At 43.7% G+C, this 19,865-nt stretch overlaps 1 protein-coding gene across 4 annotated transcripts in view; it reads right to left on the reverse strand.

The window, feature by feature from the left end:
• PIK3CG (phosphatidylinositol-4,5-bisphosphate 3-kinase catalytic subunit gamma) overlaps positions 1 to 19,865 on the reverse strand; it is a 73,838-nt gene that overhangs the window by 15,188 nt on the left and 38,785 nt on the right. For all 4 annotated transcript variants that reach the window (XM_063448098.1, XM_063448099.1, XM_063448097.1 and 1 more), the window contains exons 3-6: positions 19,636 to 19,701; positions 17,316 to 17,541; positions 15,520 to 15,623; positions 2,002 to 2,148 (exon numbers count right to left, since the gene is read on the reverse strand). In XM_063448098.1, coding sequence (XP_063304168.1) covers positions 2,002 to 2,148; positions 15,520 to 15,623; positions 17,316 to 17,541; positions 19,636 to 19,701 — 543 coding nt within the window. The remainder of the gene's footprint in view (positions 1 to 2,001; positions 2,149 to 15,519; positions 15,624 to 17,315; positions 17,542 to 19,635; positions 19,702 to 19,865) is intronic.

Genomic DNA, 19,865 nt, shown 5'->3' on the forward strand with positions numbered 1-19,865 from the left:
CAAAGCAATGTGGATATAAAGAGCATACTACTATTAGAAATACATATATAGAGCAAATGTATTAATTGTAGTAAAGTAGTTACATTCTCATGACATTCAGTATAAAACGGCATTATGACATGTAACGCTGGTTACTACTTTAATTGGTATACACGGTTCTTTACTCACTCAATGCATACGGATGCCGATCACATCTCACATGCATATTACATCCTATGACAACAATACACTACCAAAGTCATTGAATAACATTGCTACAAACACAGCCCCGCTCCTACATAGTATGTTAAATACATTACTTTCTAAGATTATTTATTTTCTGTTATTGATCTTCTTTAAAGGATCACTATAGGGTCATGAACACAAACATGTATTCCAGACTCTTTAGTGTTTAACCCACCATTTCGGGGGCTTACACAAATCACTGTTTATTTATTGTGGTCAGTACCCTGAGGACTAATGTCTGCTCCAAACATGGATTAAGATATGACTTATAAAGAGAATGTTAAAGGAACACTATTGGGAACACTATTGGGAATAAAAACCTGTATTCCTAACGCCATAGTGTCCCTGTCTATATAATCCCTTGGTGCTGTTTACCTCCCCACCTCCCACCTTCTCTATCTTAGAGGAGGCATGGTCCCCTCTGTCGATGTCAGTCCATTGTTCCTCATTGAGCAGCATTGGGGAGCTAATGCACAAACAGGGAAGCGCTGCACTCTCATTCAAGCTTCCTCGGTCTCAAGTTGCTGTCAGTATGACAGCCTCTAGCGGAAGCTTCTCTAGGTACTGTCATACTGTCATACTGATTGCCACTGCAAGTGGACTTAACTCTGCAATGTAAACACACTGCAGTTTCTAAAACACTGCAATGTTTTACTATGCATGGTTGAAAGGACAGACCATTTCATTGAGATGACGTTTTCTGGGTGACAATAGTGTCCCCTTAAGGGTTTTCTTATGGTAGCCCTGAAGTCTTCTGGTCAAACTAATATTCCTTATGCCAGCTGCAAGGTAGGTAAAAATAAACCATCACAAGAGTATTTGTTACATGCCACCCGCTGCCCTGTGCGAATTCCACATTAACGCTCACTATGCTGGCATGACTAAGGAAAAGAACAGCCCCACTTGTTTTGCTTTAGCTGTTTATGATCATTGTTAACCCCTTCACTACCCAAGCACATTTTGATTGAAACAAATATTATCAAAATGGAATGCATAACTAGCAAATAAACACAACATATCACAGCAATCTTGTGTATATATTGCTTTGAAGACAAACTTAAGATTGTAATTATGTAAATTTACCCCAATTTTTTTTTATTTTTTTTTTTACTTATTTGTTGTTTGTCATAAAAAAAAAATATTTGGGAAATAAAATTCAGTAGATATGACAAAAATAGATAAATAAAAATGATCAAAATCTATCTTGCTGATAGATATTTGTAAGGACACTGAAGGCATTATCAGCAGTATAGCCTACTGAAAATGGCAACAGAATGTAAAAATAAAGCCTGAATTTGAGCATAATGCCCATATACAGTAAGTACAGTTAATCATTTATTTCTAAAATAAAGGTATTTAACACTTCTATATCAATCTTTATCAATCTGGACAGCAAATGTAATCCTGACAATGAAATTGTAGCGTCCATTCAGTACTACCTCTCCATCACCGTAAGAATAACATGATCTTGTGAAACTTCCTTTACTGTTTGGAAACAGGGGTTCAGCTTAGATTTTCAGAAAATGTACAGGCATTATATATGAGTAAATAGTAGCTTTTGGCAGAGAAATTCCTTCCTCTACAGGCCGGTAATCATTACTAGAGTAAAAATGAGGGTTTGTAAGGCTTTATGGACTAGATTTAATACTGCAAAATATAAAATATAAAATATAAAAACATTTAAACTCGATTTAGGTACTGAAGGGATTAAAGTTACTAAAGTAATCTGAATTCTGTATGTTTCATTGAACCAATAACTTTAAAGACATACAATACCTGCAGAATAAGCATATCCTGTCGTAAGTCATCTCCATGCTTAAATATGATGCCAATGGTTTCATTGGTTAAAGCAGTTGCATCAGCACACTTGAATTCAAGCCACAGAGGTTTCTTTTTAGAAGCCATAACCTTGCACTTTTCTACCTGTGTAAACAAAATAATAAATGTATAAAATAATTTAAAATAACAATATAAGAGAGCGCATATAGGAGTGTAAACACTAAAAATAATAATCTCACAATCACATATAATAAAAGAATAAGCAGATACACATGAAAATATCCCTAAGTTTCAATTATCTTAAATGTCGAAAACTAAGCATCAGTGCTTAGGGAATAAGCCCCTAATTGTAAATCACCTAGAGGTTCCACAAGGTCAGATAATATAAATAACAGTATATACAGAGTCCTTTTCTGAGTTAATTAATGCTGAAAAAAACTGTCTAAAAGACCAGTGTGTCCACAAGAGGGTTTATGGCTACCTGCGCAAGCTGTGACGCAAGATAATAGGAGTATAGATTAGGTAGACCCAAACCCCCTCTATCCTTTCTCCTATACAGAACTTGGCGGGAAATTCTATGCCTCTTATTCTGCCAGATAAAGTCCCCAATCGATCGTTGCAAAGGGACCAGTTGGGTTTTAGTGATGCGGATGGGAAGAGCCTGAAATAAAAACAATATACGTGGCATGTTCATCTTGACAGAATGGATGCGGCCTATCCATGAGATGGGTCTATCTGTCCACTTATCAAGGTCACCCATTAGGGCTCTCATCATCGGGGCGTAGTTAGCGAGGTATAGGCGATCAGGGTCGGCAGTCAGGTGGATTCCGAGGTACTTAACGGAATGCGCCTCTATCTTGAGTCGATACGTGTCCTTGATCCGTGTGATCTCTGCGTCCGTGAGGCAGACCGGGAGAGCACTAGATTTCTGAATATTCGCCTTATTACCTGATAGCTCGCCGTATTCCGCCATGACCCTCTGTAGTGCCAACATGGAATCAATAGGATTCGTAATAGTCAGGAGGACGTCGTCTGCATAGGCTGACACTTTGTATTCGTCGGCTCCCGCCTTGACACCTGTAATATCCGGGTCTCGTCGGATGGCCTGCAGTAGCGGTTCTAAGGCAAGCACAAATAGGAGGGGGGAGAGAGGGCAACCCTGCCTAGTTCCGTTGTACAGCCGAAACGGAGTCTTAGGGGCGCCCGTTATTTGGATCTGCGCTCGAACATCATGATACATCGCTCTCGTCACCGTGACATATTCGTCTGGAAAGCCCATAGTCTTCAATACCGGGAAGAGGAATTGCCAACGCACCCTATCGAAGGCTTTTTGGGCGTCAATAGACACCATCAGGGTGGGAGTGCCGGTTGTCTTCTGTTTCCATATCAAGTCAATATTCCTCCTGGTATTTTCAAACAGCTGCCTTCCTTGAATAAAACCGACCTGATCGGCGTGTATTAGGGTGGTCAACAGGGGGTTCAGCCTGTCCGCTTGAATCTTTGCTGGGATCTTCAGATCATGGTTAATTAAAGATATGGGCCTATAATTTTCCGGGAGGAGCGAATCCTTTCCCGGTTTGGGCAACAGGACAATGGTGGCCAAAGACATATCAGGATCCAGCCGTCCCCCCTGACGTAGATGTGTGAAGAGTCGGGTCAATTGAGGTATAAGTTCGTCCCGAAAGGTTTTGTAATAGGTGCCATCGAAGCCGTCCGGTCCAGGTGCCTTATTCCCTTTCAGGTGCGATATAGCTTTGTCAACCTCATCTTCCGTAATCTCAGCAGCCAGCGCTCCTGCAGCATCTTCGCGAGTGATTGTATAAAATCTTATAGAAGTCTTCAAAGACCTTCGCTATCTCTGCGGGTGTTAGTTTCGTCGTGCCATCTGGATGCCTAATAGCAGTAATATGGGCCCTATCCTGTCTAGGTCGAAGAGTCCTGGCGAGAAGTGTGTCCATTTTGTTGGCGCTTTCGTAATAAGTTCGCTTGGACCATACCATGGACCTGGCCGCGTCATCCAGTAACAGCGTAAGTATGTGTCTCCGGACTGCTTCCAACTGCCTATATATTCTCTCTTCCGGCGCTGTCTGGTGTTTCTGTTCTAGGGTTCTCAATTGTCTCAGGAGCTTTTCCAGTGTCTGGTATTTCAACTTCTTCTTCCTGGTGGCCAGTTTAATTAAGTTCCCCCTTGTGACAGCCTTATGAGCTGCCCATAGTGTGCTCATGTGAATATCTGGGGTGGCGTTCAATTCGAAATATTCCACTATCCCCTTACGGATTTGTTCCCGTATCTCTTCATCTCGCAGCAATGACGCGTTCAGCCTCCACGTCCATGGTGAGGCCACGCATAAGTTGCCCAGTGTGATAGACACATCCGCGTGATCGGACCATGAGATGTTACCAATTGTGGAGTCCGCGATCCTGGACATGCCCGATGCATTGGCGAGGAAAATGTCGATACGTGAATACGTGCCATGGGGGGCCGAGTAAAAGGAGTACGCCTTATCTCCTGGGTGGTGAGCCCGCCACACGTCCACCAGTCCTAAATTGACTATGAAATCTCTGAGCAACCTGTCCTGACCGCCCCTGCCCTGAGACCTAGGGACGCCAGTGCGCGAGCTCCTGTCCGCGGCCGAGCACGGGGCAGCATTAAAGTCTCCACCCATGTACACTAGGCCATGAGGGAGTGCAAGGAGTTTATCTCGAAGCGTGGACCAGAAGGCAGGCTCCGGTTGGTTTGGTGCATATATGTTTATCAGGTGGATTACATGAGAATATATGGAACCTGAGACGATGACGAAGCGACCCTCTGGGTCTGCGTCAAGTGAGCTAACATTTAGCGGACAGCTGCGCCGGACGAGGATCGCCACCCCATTGCGCTTGCGATGGGACCTGGCTTCATACGATCCTGCGAAGGTGTGGTCCCTCAACCGAAATTGAGCCTGTTTGGGCAGGTGAGTCTCCTGCACAAAAGCTATATCGGATTTCAACCTATTCAACTCTTTGAACATCAGCCGGCGCTTGCGAGGCGCATTAAGACCTTTTACATTCAGGGAGTGTACCCTAACCGTCATCTCGCGGAATCGTAGCCCCGGCAAAATGCACCCTGTCCGTCATCCCTATGATCCCCGGCAAGTCATCAAACACATCCCTCCGCCGAGCCCCCACCAGCCCCCCTACAGGAAAAAAGATGAGAGAAAGAGGGGAAGGAAGAGAGAGAAGAAGAGAAGAGAGAGAGAAGACAGCGTCCAGACTCGGCCTGACGCCAAGAAACTCTGGTCTTACCAAACGCCAGAGTGTTATGGGAACGTGTTCCCACCTTCCAGCCACGGTCAACGTAGGGAGGAACAATGGGATATTGAGCCCCTAACCACAGGCGCCCTCTCATAGCTACACCAGCTTCAGTAAAAAGCCTTCCCCCGTTCGGTGACCTTAAAGGGTCCCCTGTCCCAGCGGTGACCTTGCCCAATTGGCGTATAAGAATCGAGCTTCCCCTCAGGGACGGCCAAGCCCTCGGTATTAAAGGCCTCAGGCGTCGGGAAAAGACGGCCTGCATAGGTCTTATATATGAGTTATCGTAGTATTCCCCGTCACCCCACCCTCCCACCCCCCAACACATTTGTACAAAAGAGACATCAGATAGAAACGGCATACCCCAGGGTGATAAACAACTTAACTGAAATCAAGATATACAAACTACAATTTGCAATTTACAGTTTACAATGTACAATAAGGACTATGCATGGTGTCCCGTGTCGCCGAGCGCGAGGGTCCAGACAGGAGTATCACACTCAGCGGCAGCGATACCACAGGGAAGAGTTAATTCACATTATGGCGGTGCCCCCCGCTATACCCCTTATTCCCCTGCTTCTCAATAGTACGGGAGGGAAACTTGACCGTAGTTCAGACTCACCCGGAATGAGCAGGGACCCCGGACCCCTGGCCGTATAGGACATCCCACGGGTTCACTAATTTTCCACAGCAAAAAGGGGAATATCAATCCTAGCTGGATAAGGCGAACTAAACCCAAAGACAGATACGGGCCAATCAATTGGCCCATATCTCCTCCTTAAGGTAGGGCATTTATGCCCCGGAGCAGGACATCGAGCCCAATAAAAGGGGTGCTATGCAGCGTTGGTAGCCTCGTCACCCAACAGCCCTTGTCAACTTTGTGTTCCACTCGGATATACAAGATACTGCTATCCCTGTAGGAGTCCCTCCCGTGCAATAACACTGTCTAGGGTCCGAACAAAAGACATATTAACAATAGGCTAGTCAGATAGACGGACTCAACATCCCCTCATTACGTTATTGCCCGCTTTATGGTGCGATGTTCGGTGAGTCTAGTTTCTTATGTTTTATTTTCACCATATTACTTTAGGTGTATTCCGAAGGTGAAGTGCAAACTGGGGGAGGGGGGGAGGGGAGGGAGAGGAGGGGGGGAGAGGGTGGGGTAGGAGGGTGGGGGAAAGGGGGAGGAAAGGGAGGGAGGGGGGGAGGGGGGGAGGGGAAGGTAGGGGGGAGACACATAGCGAATCTCCGCCACTCCCCGCACCATTATCCCCACAAGGAGGAAGAACATTAGGGCACAGACGTCAAATTGCAGTATGTACGCGTCGGGGAACCGGAGGCCCTCCCGGAGAAAAGAGGGAGGGAAGGAGGGGTGCAAACCCCCAGCCCCACGACCCCCATCCGCCGCCCATGTACAACCACCGGGTAATAATATTTAGCAAAGTTCACATAGAGGCCGCAGCCAACAGAGTCCCATTTCGCCATCAATAGGTAGCTCCTGAGAGGTGGGGCATTCGCCCGTCAGTGGCACCAGCTTCGGTGCAAGGAATGGATAAGAACCACAAAAAGCCAACCAAAAAAAACAGTCCCCTTTGAAATCTCCGGCCGCCACACCACATAACCATAGCCAAAGGGTCAGGGAGTCCAGAACATTAAGAGAAAATCATAGAACGTTGTCAACTCAATTTCCTTAACAAATTACGCAAATATGTTTTCGTTTCATTTTTTTTTTTTTGTAAATAATAACAATTTTTGGTTGTTTTTTTTTTTTTTTTTTTTACATTTTTACATTATGATTGTGAACTTTTTATGTTTCTTTTTTCATTTTCTATATTTGCATTAACGTTTAACTTATCTTTTTTTTTTTTTGTCGGATTTTTTTTTTTTTTTTTTACATTTTTCCCTTTTATAGTGTGTGGTGGGGGCAGGGAGGGAAGCACGTAAAATACCGGACCGACCCAGTTCCCGATCCCCATTCCCCAAAAAAGGACCCACCTACCCAAGGAAAAAGGAACCCTCAGACCCCAAACGTGGAAAAAAAACTCTCTCCGGTCCTCAGTGGTGGGATGGACATGAAGAACGTGGCTCACACGTGAGCGAAAACAGCAAGAAAAATCCCGAGCCCACCCAACACAAAGGCGGAACCCCCCCAGCAAAAAGGAGAAAAAGACCCCAGAGTGAAGGCCGTGGAATACGATACCAACGAGTTGTCGTCATCGGCGGCTTCGCGGGCCCACTTCACGCCAGTCTCCAGGCAGTTGTGGAAGCTCTCCCGGATACATTGCCACCGTCGGCAGATCAGAAGGTGTCTGGATCCCGAGACCCTGGAAGAAGCGTTTCGGATCTCCACCAGGTACGAGAACATGCGCTCTCCCCTCCCGAAACACCATCAATTTGAAGGGGAATCCCCAGGCATATTTAAGGCCTGCTCCCCGCAGCGCTCCAGTAATCGGCCGCCAGTCCCTCCGCCGCTGCAGAGTCGAAGGGGCCAGATCCTGGTAAAGGGAGATCACGGTCCCATCATGCCGGATCGGTCCCTCTCGGCTCCTCTTCATTAGGGCCTCCTTAGTGCGGAAATGGAGAAAGCTGAGGACCACATCCCTGGGGGTGTTTGTTTCGGCCCGCTGTGCACGCAGTGCCCGATGCACTCTCTCCACATGCCATTGCTCCTCCGGGATGGTCGGAAGGAGAGGCCGCAATATAGAGAGCACCAGCCCCTGTAGATCTTCCTCGGGTTCCTCGGGGAGTCCCCTCAAGCGGAGGTTGTTCCTCCGGGACCGATTGGCCAGGTCTTCTATGGCCAAATCCATGTCCACGATATGGGCCGTCATCTTATTAACCCTGTCCACCGCCTCGTTATGGGCCTGTGTGGTAGTTTCCATGCGGTCTTCGAGCTGAGCTGTGCGCTCATCCAGGGCTCCGATATCAGCCTGCAGGACGGCAGTCGATTTAGCAATTTCGCTGGCGAGGTACGCCTTTACCTCAGCCAGTTTAGTCAGTACTGCCTCCTGATCCGTGGCAGAGGCCCCTTTGGCAGCGTTAGGGGACGCGTGCGGGGATCCTCCGTCGCCATCTTGGCTCCCGGCCCTGCCATGCCGCTGCGCCGTTAGAAGGTCCAGAACGGAGCCTCCGGACTCCGTTGTCCTCCTGGGCTGTTTCTTGGAGATCCTCTTCTCCATAGTAAGGGGTCACAGGGGATATAAATTCGTTAGAAAAGGCTGCTTTAGTAGGCTTTGAGGGCGCCCTCAGGACGGAGCTCTAGTGAGACACGTCTAGTCTCATCGACGGTCAGACCACGCCCCCTCAACGACTTGTTTTAGAGACAATCCCAGTAGGGAGTTAAGAATATGTTTGCTCCTGGCACAAGTAGCTATTTTTGTTTTCCAATTCACATCAGGAAGATTAAAGTCACCCATGATGATAACTTCCCCCTTCATTGTCATTTTAGCTATTTCTTCAACTAGTAGATTATCTAACTCTTCAATTTGTCCTGGGGGCCTATAAATCACACCTACACGAGTTACTGTGTGATTACCAAATTCTAACGTAACCCAAACGGACTCTATGTTCGCCTCACTAACCTTTATTAGGCTAGATTTTATGCTATCCTTCACATACAGGGCCACCCCTCCCCTTTCTTGCCTTCCCTGTCTTTTCTATATAAAGAGTACCCTGGTATTGCTATGTCCCAGTCATTTTTCTCATAATACCGTGCCTCAGTAACAGCGACTAAATCTACACTATCAGTTGCCATTATTGCCACAAGTTCATGGATCTTATTCCCTAAACTGCGAGCATTTGTAGACATGACTCTAAGCTTATCATTTTTTAACACACTTGCTACAGGCACCTTCTGTCCTTGTTTTGGGGGACAATTGGATTGATGTTTTACAGCTTATTGTATTTTTCCTGGTGAGTATAATAATCCTATTCAGGCAGTGTTTACATTACAGCCTAGGGATACCTCCACTGGCCACTCCTCAGATAGCTGCTAGAGGTGCTTCCTGGGGCAGTGCTGCACAGTGTTCCCCTCTGCATGGAGACACTAAAATAAATCCTCATAGAGGTGCATTGATCCAATGCATTTCTATGACAAGATGCTGAATAGCCAGGGCTGTGTTTGGCTTGTGCGGCTCTGCCCCTGAGTTGCCTACTTGACTAGCTTAGTCAATCCAATGCTTTCCTATGGGAAAGCATTGTGATTGGCTCAGATCAACACTTCTTATAATGTCAGCCAAGCAAGCAGATCAGTAGCAGAGGCAGCAGCAGCAGACTAGAGTAAAGGTAAGGTTTTGCTATTTTTAGGTAGGGGCAAATGGGGGTCAGGGGAGCTAGATGGTGGTTTTAACACTATAGGATTAGGAATACATGTTTGCGTTCCTGACGCTATAATGTTCCTTTACGGGTAGATACTCCTAGAAAAACCATTTTAGATTTAAAAGGTAAAACAGGAGCTAAAATGGGGTCTTGTATGTTTGTATATACTTTTTTTTAGGAAGCGTGATAGAGTACAAAAGTTAAAAAACAATGGGAATAGAGAATCCTAATGTTTTATCTTTATTCTCAGAAGGAGTGAGAAGTGCTTGTCCATCTTAAAGGTTAACCTTATCAATGGATTACTTTAAAAGTTGATTATCAACATTAGACACTAAAAAGCAACTATTTACCTTTTTAGATAAAGGAAATTTGTAGGTATTTTAATTCAAAAAGAATTTGGTTTTGTAGCCACCACATACACTAGAAAATCAGTGTTTTTATTTTCTTCCTAAGGTGCACATTTCTCTGAAAAGGCAAAATTTGAATTTAAAATGAGATTTAGGATAAATGCCCCAGAACAATTAAACTGCAGTGGTTCTGGTGAATATAGTGCCCCTTTAACTCCTCAAGCCATGATTTTTATCAGTAATGTAATGGGAGCAGAAGAATTGCCTGTAGAAGGTTTCTCATGGTTTTCCATCAGTTCATTTTTAGCCTACAGCAGGCAAATAATTGCCTGATGGAAGACTTCTATGCTGAGAAATGATTGACGGATTAAGGGAGAACATTTCTTTATATAGATTTATTCTAAAAGCTGTATGGTTACCAGCACAATATAGAGATAACATTTTAAATAATTCAATTTTACACCAGCATTTATGTCAGGTAACCATGAGGCAGAAAAAATTCTAAGGTGCTCCCTGCTCCCCAATCCACAAAAATGCATATTAATAAGTATAATGAATTTATTAACTGGACATTGCAGGCCTAAAACATATAAAAAGCATATATTCATATTTAATGACTGTATGAGCATAGTGAGTATGTGCACCTGTGTGATTGCAAATACAGGGTAAAGGGCAGGGCCGGACTGGGGATACAAAGCAGCCCTGGAAAAAAAATCTATGCCAGCCCCATAAGTCATTGCGCCATATATTGTCGCAATATATATATATATATATATATATATATATATCTTTTTCTAATATAATATATTGGTCCTTTCAGAGTAAAACATTTAATTATACAGTAAGCATACTCACATGCAGACACAGACAATCTCACTGACACACACAAGCTCATTGATACACAGCCTCATAGACAAACAATTTCACTAATATACATAAGCTCATTGACATAAAAACACAAGCTCACTCACTAGCAGGCGCACACACACACACACACATACACATGCAAGCAAGCTCACTAGCAGGCGCACACACACACACAGCTTAATGTAGTGGTTCTGGTGTCTATAGCCTGTCCCTGCAGGCTTTTGAATGTAAACACTGACTTTGCAGAGAAAAGGCAGTGTTTACATTGCTTCCTAGTGACACCTCTAGTGACAGACACTCAGACGGTCACTAGAGGCGCTTCCTGTGTCAGTGCGGATTGGCTGAGATCATCAAGCTTGATGATCTCAGTCATAGAGGCAGAGACCAGCACGATGTTGGAAAAAAAAAAAGGTGAGTAAAACACTATTTTTAAAAACACACACAGACACCACGACTGACACACACACACACACACACCATGACAGACAAAGACACACACACACACACACACCATGACAGACACACACCATGATACAGACACACCGTGACACAGACAGACACACAGCATGACACATACAGACACACACAGACACACAGCATGACACATACAGACACACACACACACAGCGTAACACAGACAGACACACACACAGCGTAACACAGACAGACACACACACAGCGTAACACAGACACACACACAGCGTAACACAGACACACACACAGCATGACACAGACAGACACACAGCATGACACAGACAGACACACAGCATGACACAGACAGACACACAGCATGACACAGACAGACACACAGCATGACACAGACAGACACACAGCATGACACAGACAGACACACACACAGCATGACACAGACAGACACACACACACTGCATGACACAGACAGACACACACACTGCATGACACAGACAGACACACACATACTGCATGACACAGACAGACACACACACACTGCATGATACAGACAGATACACAGCATGACACAGACACAGACACACACACACCGCATGACACAGACACACACACACACACACCGCATGACACAGACACACACACAGCATGACACAGACAGACACACACACACCATGACAGACACACACACACACACCATGACAGACACACACCATGATACAGACACAGCATGACACAGACAGACACACAGCATGATACAGACACACACACACCGCATGACACAGACACACAAACAGCATGACACAGACAGACACACACGCCATGACAGACATACACACACACCATGACAGACACACACCATGATACAGACACAGCATGACACAGACAGACACACAGCATGATACAGACACACACACACAGCATGATACAGACACACACACACAGCATGACACAGACAGATACACAGCATGACACAGACATAAACACCGCATGATACAGACACACACAGCATGACACAGACACACACACACAGCATGACGCAGACACACACAGCATGACACAGACACACACACACACACAGCATGACGCAGACACACACACACAGCATGACACAGACAGATACACAGCATGACACAGACATAAACACCGCATGATACAGACACACACAGCATGACACAGACACACACACACAGCATGACGCAGACACACACAGCATGACACAGACACACACACACACACAGCATGACGCAGACACACACACACAGCATGACGCAGACACACACAGCATGACACAGACAGACACACACACACACACACACAGCATGATACAGACACACACACACACAGCATGACACAGACACATACACACACACCATGACACAGACACATACACACACACCATGACAGACAGACACAAACACACACAGCATGACACACACACACACTTCCACTGACATACATATTTTTTAGTACCTGTGGGCAGGGGCGTACCTAGAGCATTTGGCACCCGGGGCGGACCCTGAGTGTGGCAACCCCCCCCCCCCATAATAAAAATGTAAGAAAACACCCACATATTTTTTCAATGTTTTCAATAATATTTATTGCACAAATTTGTAAACTGCTTGTAAAATTTGTAAAATGCGCCAGTTTTGTAGAAGGGGGAAGACCATTGCTTTTGTAGAAAGGGGCTGGTGAGAACCTTCTAGAAAACTCCTGCCCTGCCCCTTTCTACAAAGCCCCTTGTCTCGCCCTTCATATAAAAACCCTGCACCCCGATCACATAAATTTCAGACACTCCCTACACATAAAAACCCTGCACCCCGATCGCATAAATTTCATTCACTCCCTACACATAAAAATCATGCACCCCCCCTTAATAAAAAACCCTGCACACCCCCTTAATAAAAACAAAAACGTGCACAACCCCTCTTAATAACAAAAAACCTGCACACCCCCTTATAAAAACCATGCACACCCCCTTAACAAAAAAAACTAAAATCTGCAGTGCACATCCTCCCTTAATAAATAGAATACTGCAACCCCCTTAATCAAAAAAACCCTGCACCCCCATTATGTAAACCTCCCCCTTTAATTCTTTAATCCACAGCCCCCTTTAATTAATCCACACACCCCTTAATTAATACACCCCCTTAATAAATCCTCACCCCCCCTTAATTAATACACCCCCCTTAATTAATCCTCACTCCCCCTTAATTAATACACCCCCTTAATTAATCAACACACCCCTTAATTAATACACCCCCTTAATTAATCAACACACCCCTTAATTAATACACCCCCCCTTAATTAATCCACACACCCCTTAATTATTACACCCCCTTAATTAATCCTCACTCCCCCTTAATACACCCCCTTAATTAATCCACACCCCCCTTAATTAATCCACACCCCCTTAATTAATCCACACCCCCTTAATTAATACATCCCCCTTAATTAATCCACTCACCCCTTAATTAATCCTCACTCCCCCTTAATACACCCCCCTTAATTAATAGACCCCCCTTAATTAACCCACACCCCCATTAATACACCCCCCTTAATTAATCCACACCCCCCTTAATTAATACACCCCCTTAATACAACCCCCTTAATTAATCCACACCCCCCTTAATTAATACTCACTCCCGCCTTAATTAATCAATACACCCCCCTTAATTAATACACCCCCCTTAATTAATACACCCCCCTTAATTAATACTCACTCCCCCCTTAATTAATACACCCCCCTTAATTAATACTCACTCCCCCTTAATTAATACACCCACTTAATGAATACACCCCCTTAATTAACACACCCTTAATTAATACACCCCCTTAATTAATACTCACTCCCCCCTTAATTAATCCACACCCCCCTTAATTAATACACCCCCCTTAATTAATACTCACCCCCCTTAATTAATACACCCCCCTTAATTAATACACCCCCCTTAATTAACACACCCCCCTTAATTAACACCCCCCCTTAATTAATGCAACCCCCTTAATTAATACTCACTCCCCCTTAATTAATACACCCCCTTAATTAATACACCCCCCTTAATTAATACTCACTCCCCCTTAATTAATACACCCACTTAATGAATACACCCCCTTAATTAACACACCCTTAATTAATACACCCCCTTAATTAATACACACCCCCCTTAATTAATACACACCCCCCTTAATTAATACACCCCCCTTAATTAATACACCCCCTTAATTAATACTCACTCCCCCCTTAATTAATCCACACCCCCCTTAATTAATACACCCCCCTTAATTAATACTCACTCCCCCCTTAATTAATCCACACCCCCCTTAATGAATACACCCCCCCTTAATTAATACTCACTCCCCCCTTAATTAATCCACACCCTCCTTAATTAATAGACACCCCCCTTAATTAATACTCACTCCCCCCTTAATTAATACACCCCCTTAATTAATACACCCCCTTAATTAATACACCCCCTTAATTAATACACCCCCTTAATTAATACACCCCCTTAATTAATACTCACTCCCCCCTTAATTAATACACCCTCCTTAATTAATACACCCCCCCTTAATTAATACACCCCCCCCCTTAATTAAACCTCCCTCCCCTTTAATTCTTTAATCCATTATCCACCCCCCCCCTTTAATTAATTTAGCCCCATCACATAAAATGACTACTTACATTTTATTGAAGTAGTACGCCACTGCCTGTGGGTGGGCAGACTGGTAGCTGTGCTGGCAGCCGCAGGGAGAACTTGAAAGGCGGCCGCAGGGGAAGCTTTTCATGAGGCCGGGAGCAGGCTCTTCTGGGGGAGCAGGCTGTTCTGTCTCTGCTCCCCCTCCCTCGCGCGCTAGAAAGACCGGGGCCGGAATATGACGTCATATTCCGGCTCCGGTCTCATTAAGCTGCGCGCGAGGGAGGGGGAGCAGAAATAGGCTGGTGGTAGAGGGATTTTTGTCAGTCTCAGCCAATCCTATGGGGAAGCATTGTGATTGGATCAGGCTACCACTTCTGCTGATGTCACCAGGCAGTGGGCAGGTCTTAAGAAAACCAGGACAAAGCAAGCAGCTCCAGACTTGAATACAAGTAAGGTTTTACTATAGTTATGCAGGCATGAGGGGACCAGGGTGGCTAGATGGTGGTTTTATCCCTATAGGGTCAGGAATACATGTTTGTGCTCCTTTAAGATTTACAAATGGGGGAAAAAAATGCATGTCTTAAAAAAATAAAAAATAAAAAAAAAAAAGATATGAAATGTCTTACCACCAGTAAACCAGCTCTAAGACCTGGATCATAGGGAACTCGAAAACTTTCTGGAAGCTTTGAACCTTGTAACTTTTCAAGCTTTTGTCGGAGTTGTGTAATAACTGAAAAGAAAGTAAAAACCATAGAGAGGAATAATTAGGTAGTGCAAACAATCTTGTAACTATATTAAAATGTCACTAATGTAAGTAAATTACAGAGGGGTTATATATTTAAGAACTCTCCCTGTAACCTGTGTTTATGGTATTATTGTCCTCCCAGTAGATAGACACTCTTGTGTACTGCAATCTAGCTGAGAGTGTATTCAAGTGTGCTTGCACAATATGCCAGTAGAATATAAACATATATTTATATATATAAACATATATAAATGAAACACTTTAGCTAAAACCATGCACAATAAACAAAATAGCTAGTACCCTAGTACTTGCTGGAATTTTGATATGACATAATATAGAAGAATATGACAATGAAATATAAATCTTTACGGCATATCCGTACCATGCCAAATAAACAGATTTAAGGATGTAATCTGTGGACATGTACAACATTCTTAATCAAACCGGGTCTTGGAAAGAGATAATTAAAATGTAAAAGTTATTGTTCCAAGAAACAAACACACAACATGTACACAAGGCTTGAGACTGCATCCCTGCATTCGGCTGTCCATCTGTCTGTCTATCTCAGGGCTTGGCAAAAGGTAGATCACCAGATATTGTAGAACTACAAATGCCATGATGCTATAGTACAGCGTTAAGGCTCTCCCTCTCCCTTGCTCTCCCCTGCCAGCTGGTGCTATCCAAACTCTGGCTCTGATGTGTGCCTTCACAGACCAGAAGGGAGATCAGAGAGCTCCCTCACAGGCCCACTAGAACTGAAATGCGTCAGTCCACAGGGGAGGGAAAGAGGACCCGGGAGCTCTAACTTGCAGCCCTGCCATGTGATCCTCTCAGGAACTCAGAGCATTGCCACAATTAAAATGGCAAGGCTTCCGCATCTCACAAGAGTGAACTCTAGCCACAGGAGCTGCGGGTTAGAGTTCACTCACCACTAGGACTACCAGGACTTGCCTTGTAATGTCCCCTCAACCTGAGTAAAGGTAAGAAGGGAGGGGAGATATAAAGATTACTTATTTAATAAAAATACAAATATACTCAGATATTTTATACATTAATTGCACAACTCACACACACACACACACACACACACACTGCACCCTTCAGACACACACTGCACTCCTCACACACAGACACTGCACCTATCACAAAAACACACACACTGCACCCCTTACACACACACATTGCTCCCCTCAGACACACTCATTGAACAAGTCACCAACAGACACTGCTCCCCTCAGACACACACATTGCACTACTCATATAAACACGTTGCTCCCCCCTCACATACACACACACATTGCAGAACTCGCACACACATTGCACCCCCCCCCCCCCCCCCCACACACACACACACTACAATCCCTATTCCAGGCCATATTTCCTACTACAGCCCCTATCCCAGCAGACCTCAGGTAAGTTGTTAAACGGTTTGACTACTTACTCTGGGAGGGCAACACGGCACTCCTGACACCACAACCAATACAGAGGGCTGCAGTGGTTATTATGCCTGGATTGTTCCTTTAAGAAGATGCACTACTACAATATCTGGAGATCGTCTGTTGGCCCTCCTCTGGTCTTTCTTAACTGTTTGCTGCATGACATGTCTATCTTAACTTCTTGAATCTTTTTCTTATTCCTACTAAGTTGTTACTTTTTTACAGATAGAACGGAGCATACCTTGTGAAGTTACATCATATTTCTCAGCAGAAACCAATTTGATCTCCATGGTGACTTTATGCAGAAGCTCGGTTACCTGAACCTGTTTCCTAAAGTCATTTAGCATTGCGGTGCCGCAACCTCTTAGGTATGCTTCCAGGATCACAGCAAACCGCTGCTGATAATGCATTGACTGGGCAATCTCACTTCTCAAAAACCAAAACAAGAAGTGGCCTATCCGTTTACTCTGAAAGAAAGAAACATGTTCAAATGGTCAGAATTGCTTAGTGCCTCAATAAATGTGTTATTTTAGGTCTGCAGTGCCACCAAAATTATCAAACTACAGCAGGACTGCATGATTATGTTCTATAGCTCACTATTAGCTGTTTTTTTAACTTAACAAATATTTCAATGTCATGTATATTATAGAAATACAAGTCACATATATCTCCAAAACTAAACAAATCATAAACACTTACTCGACTTTAGAAGTAGTAAGCTGAAAACTAAATGCACATGCGATGGGGAATTACACTAACTAATAATTTATTGCAATCTATTTATTATTGAGTATTGACAAATCATATGTTGTTACATGTCTACAATATATATTAAGAGATACAAATTGGATTATAAAGCCTTATTTAGCAAGAGAAGAAAACACCCCAAAAACTATCAACCGTCCTCTCATCCCGTGAAGTAATGTATAGGTATACCAGGTCCAGAAATACTTTTCCGTTTTTTTCATCTGTGACATTGACTTTATCCAGTTCATGCAGCAGGACTAGCTTATTGAAGTATAGTACTAGAAACAACATATTTAGGGCTTGATTTACTAGACAGTGATGTAGTGTTGGTTTTGTTTTTTGGGGATGTTGCTATAAAGGTGCAAAGTTTGTAAATCAAATATCTGCTAGCTGATATAAATTATCTGCAAAACAAAAACAATCTTAAAGTGAAAGTGAGCTATAGAAAACCTTAAAAATGGTCCATATGTACTAGGCAGTGTTGAAGTTTTATGGCTTTTAAAAAAAAAAAAAGTAAATTCGGCAAAGGTTATTATGGTTAAATATACCCTGTGAATTCCCCAGCAGGGAGCTGAGGAAATACAAATTTTCACTTATTAAGTAGGCAAGACGTTTTTTCCATTAGCTTTTTTCTTTTAATTTGAGTTTTTTTATTAAGGCATAAAAGTAATACATTCTGATGAGAGCATAAGTACCATAGAACAGTATGTCACAGGTAACACATAGTTAAATGATTTGCACACAGATGAACAAGTCGTCGTTTATATTATGTATGATAAGAATATCTTGTTGGATGTTGAAGAGAAAATGTTTAGACAATAAACCTAGTAATTATAGCATGCATCAGTAAATTCAAACTATGTATAGCACACAGAGGCTGCTGAGGAGACATAAACTACTCTGCGTAGGCCCAGGGCATATAGATATTTGGTAGAGAACACATAAAAGTAAGAAACATAACTAGGGTATAGGTTTAGGGCCAGAGGATAGGTCAAGCTACCAACACAAGGGGTTAATCAGGCTATACCAGCTCTAGGCAAAGCCGAGTAATTTATGGAAATAAATTTGGTTGCCCCGAGCCCCAGTAACATGAATAATGGAGCTGTAGGAGTTGGTAAAATGCCAGTTCCATCCTACGAGGCATCCTGAATGCCCCAACTCAGCTGCCTCTGTTCTCCAGTCAAGCAAGCTGTCTCTCCAGCCAAGCAAGCTGTCTCAGGTGCCGATGGAGCCACTCAAAGTTTTATCCGAGTCCAAAATACTGCACACACAGCCCGCTGATTCTAGTGAGTATATTCTCAGAGCATTGACATGGCTCCTCTCCACATGGCCACAAAGTCATCTTGTAAAATACAGTCGCAGAACACTCCCAGGCAGGACACTCACTCCAGGGCTTCAACCAGGTGTCTGCCAGTAACAGGTGAAAACTGAAGCATAACCACTTCAATCTAGTAAGAAATTGCGGAAGGAAGAGTAATATAACTCGATATTGACAGATAATCTTGTAGGAGCTCATGAGCCATGCAGCTGTCCAGCAGAGCAATCCGGATCCACCCCCTCCATTAGCAATGCCTTATAGAGGGGCGGGACATTCCCTAACTATAGAAAAAAAATCAGATTGACTACAACAGATTTATTTGTTTGGAAAAACAATTGTTATATATCATGGATATAATATATCAGAGCATAGTTTAACATATAGTTGTTGGGGTCCTATTTAGCTATGACAAGTGAATACTCTTTTACGTAGTACATAGTGTATATCTTGCTGCAGCAAAAATGTTACAATATATTTTTCTTATTTTGCATATTACCCTTAATGCACGTTTCAGCAGGAATCTGGAGAGAGCACTGTCATGATACGGTTCAAACTTTACAGCCTGAAAGTAAGAAAAAAATGGTTTTAGCAAAACTTAAATGAGAAGTCTTTCCAAGATATGTGCACTGTCAGCAATGACAAATAGGCTAGTAATTTAGATACCAATCACAGGTTACCTCTTTTTACGGAGGAATGTGTGTAACAAGGTGCTTAGGAATGTGTGCA

Source organism: Pelobates fuscus, chromosome 3, assembly GCF_036172605.1.
Source record: "Pelobates fuscus isolate aPelFus1 chromosome 3, aPelFus1.pri, whole genome shotgun sequence".
Taxonomy (NCBI): Eukaryota; Metazoa; Chordata; class Amphibia; order Anura; family Pelobatidae; genus Pelobates; species Pelobates fuscus.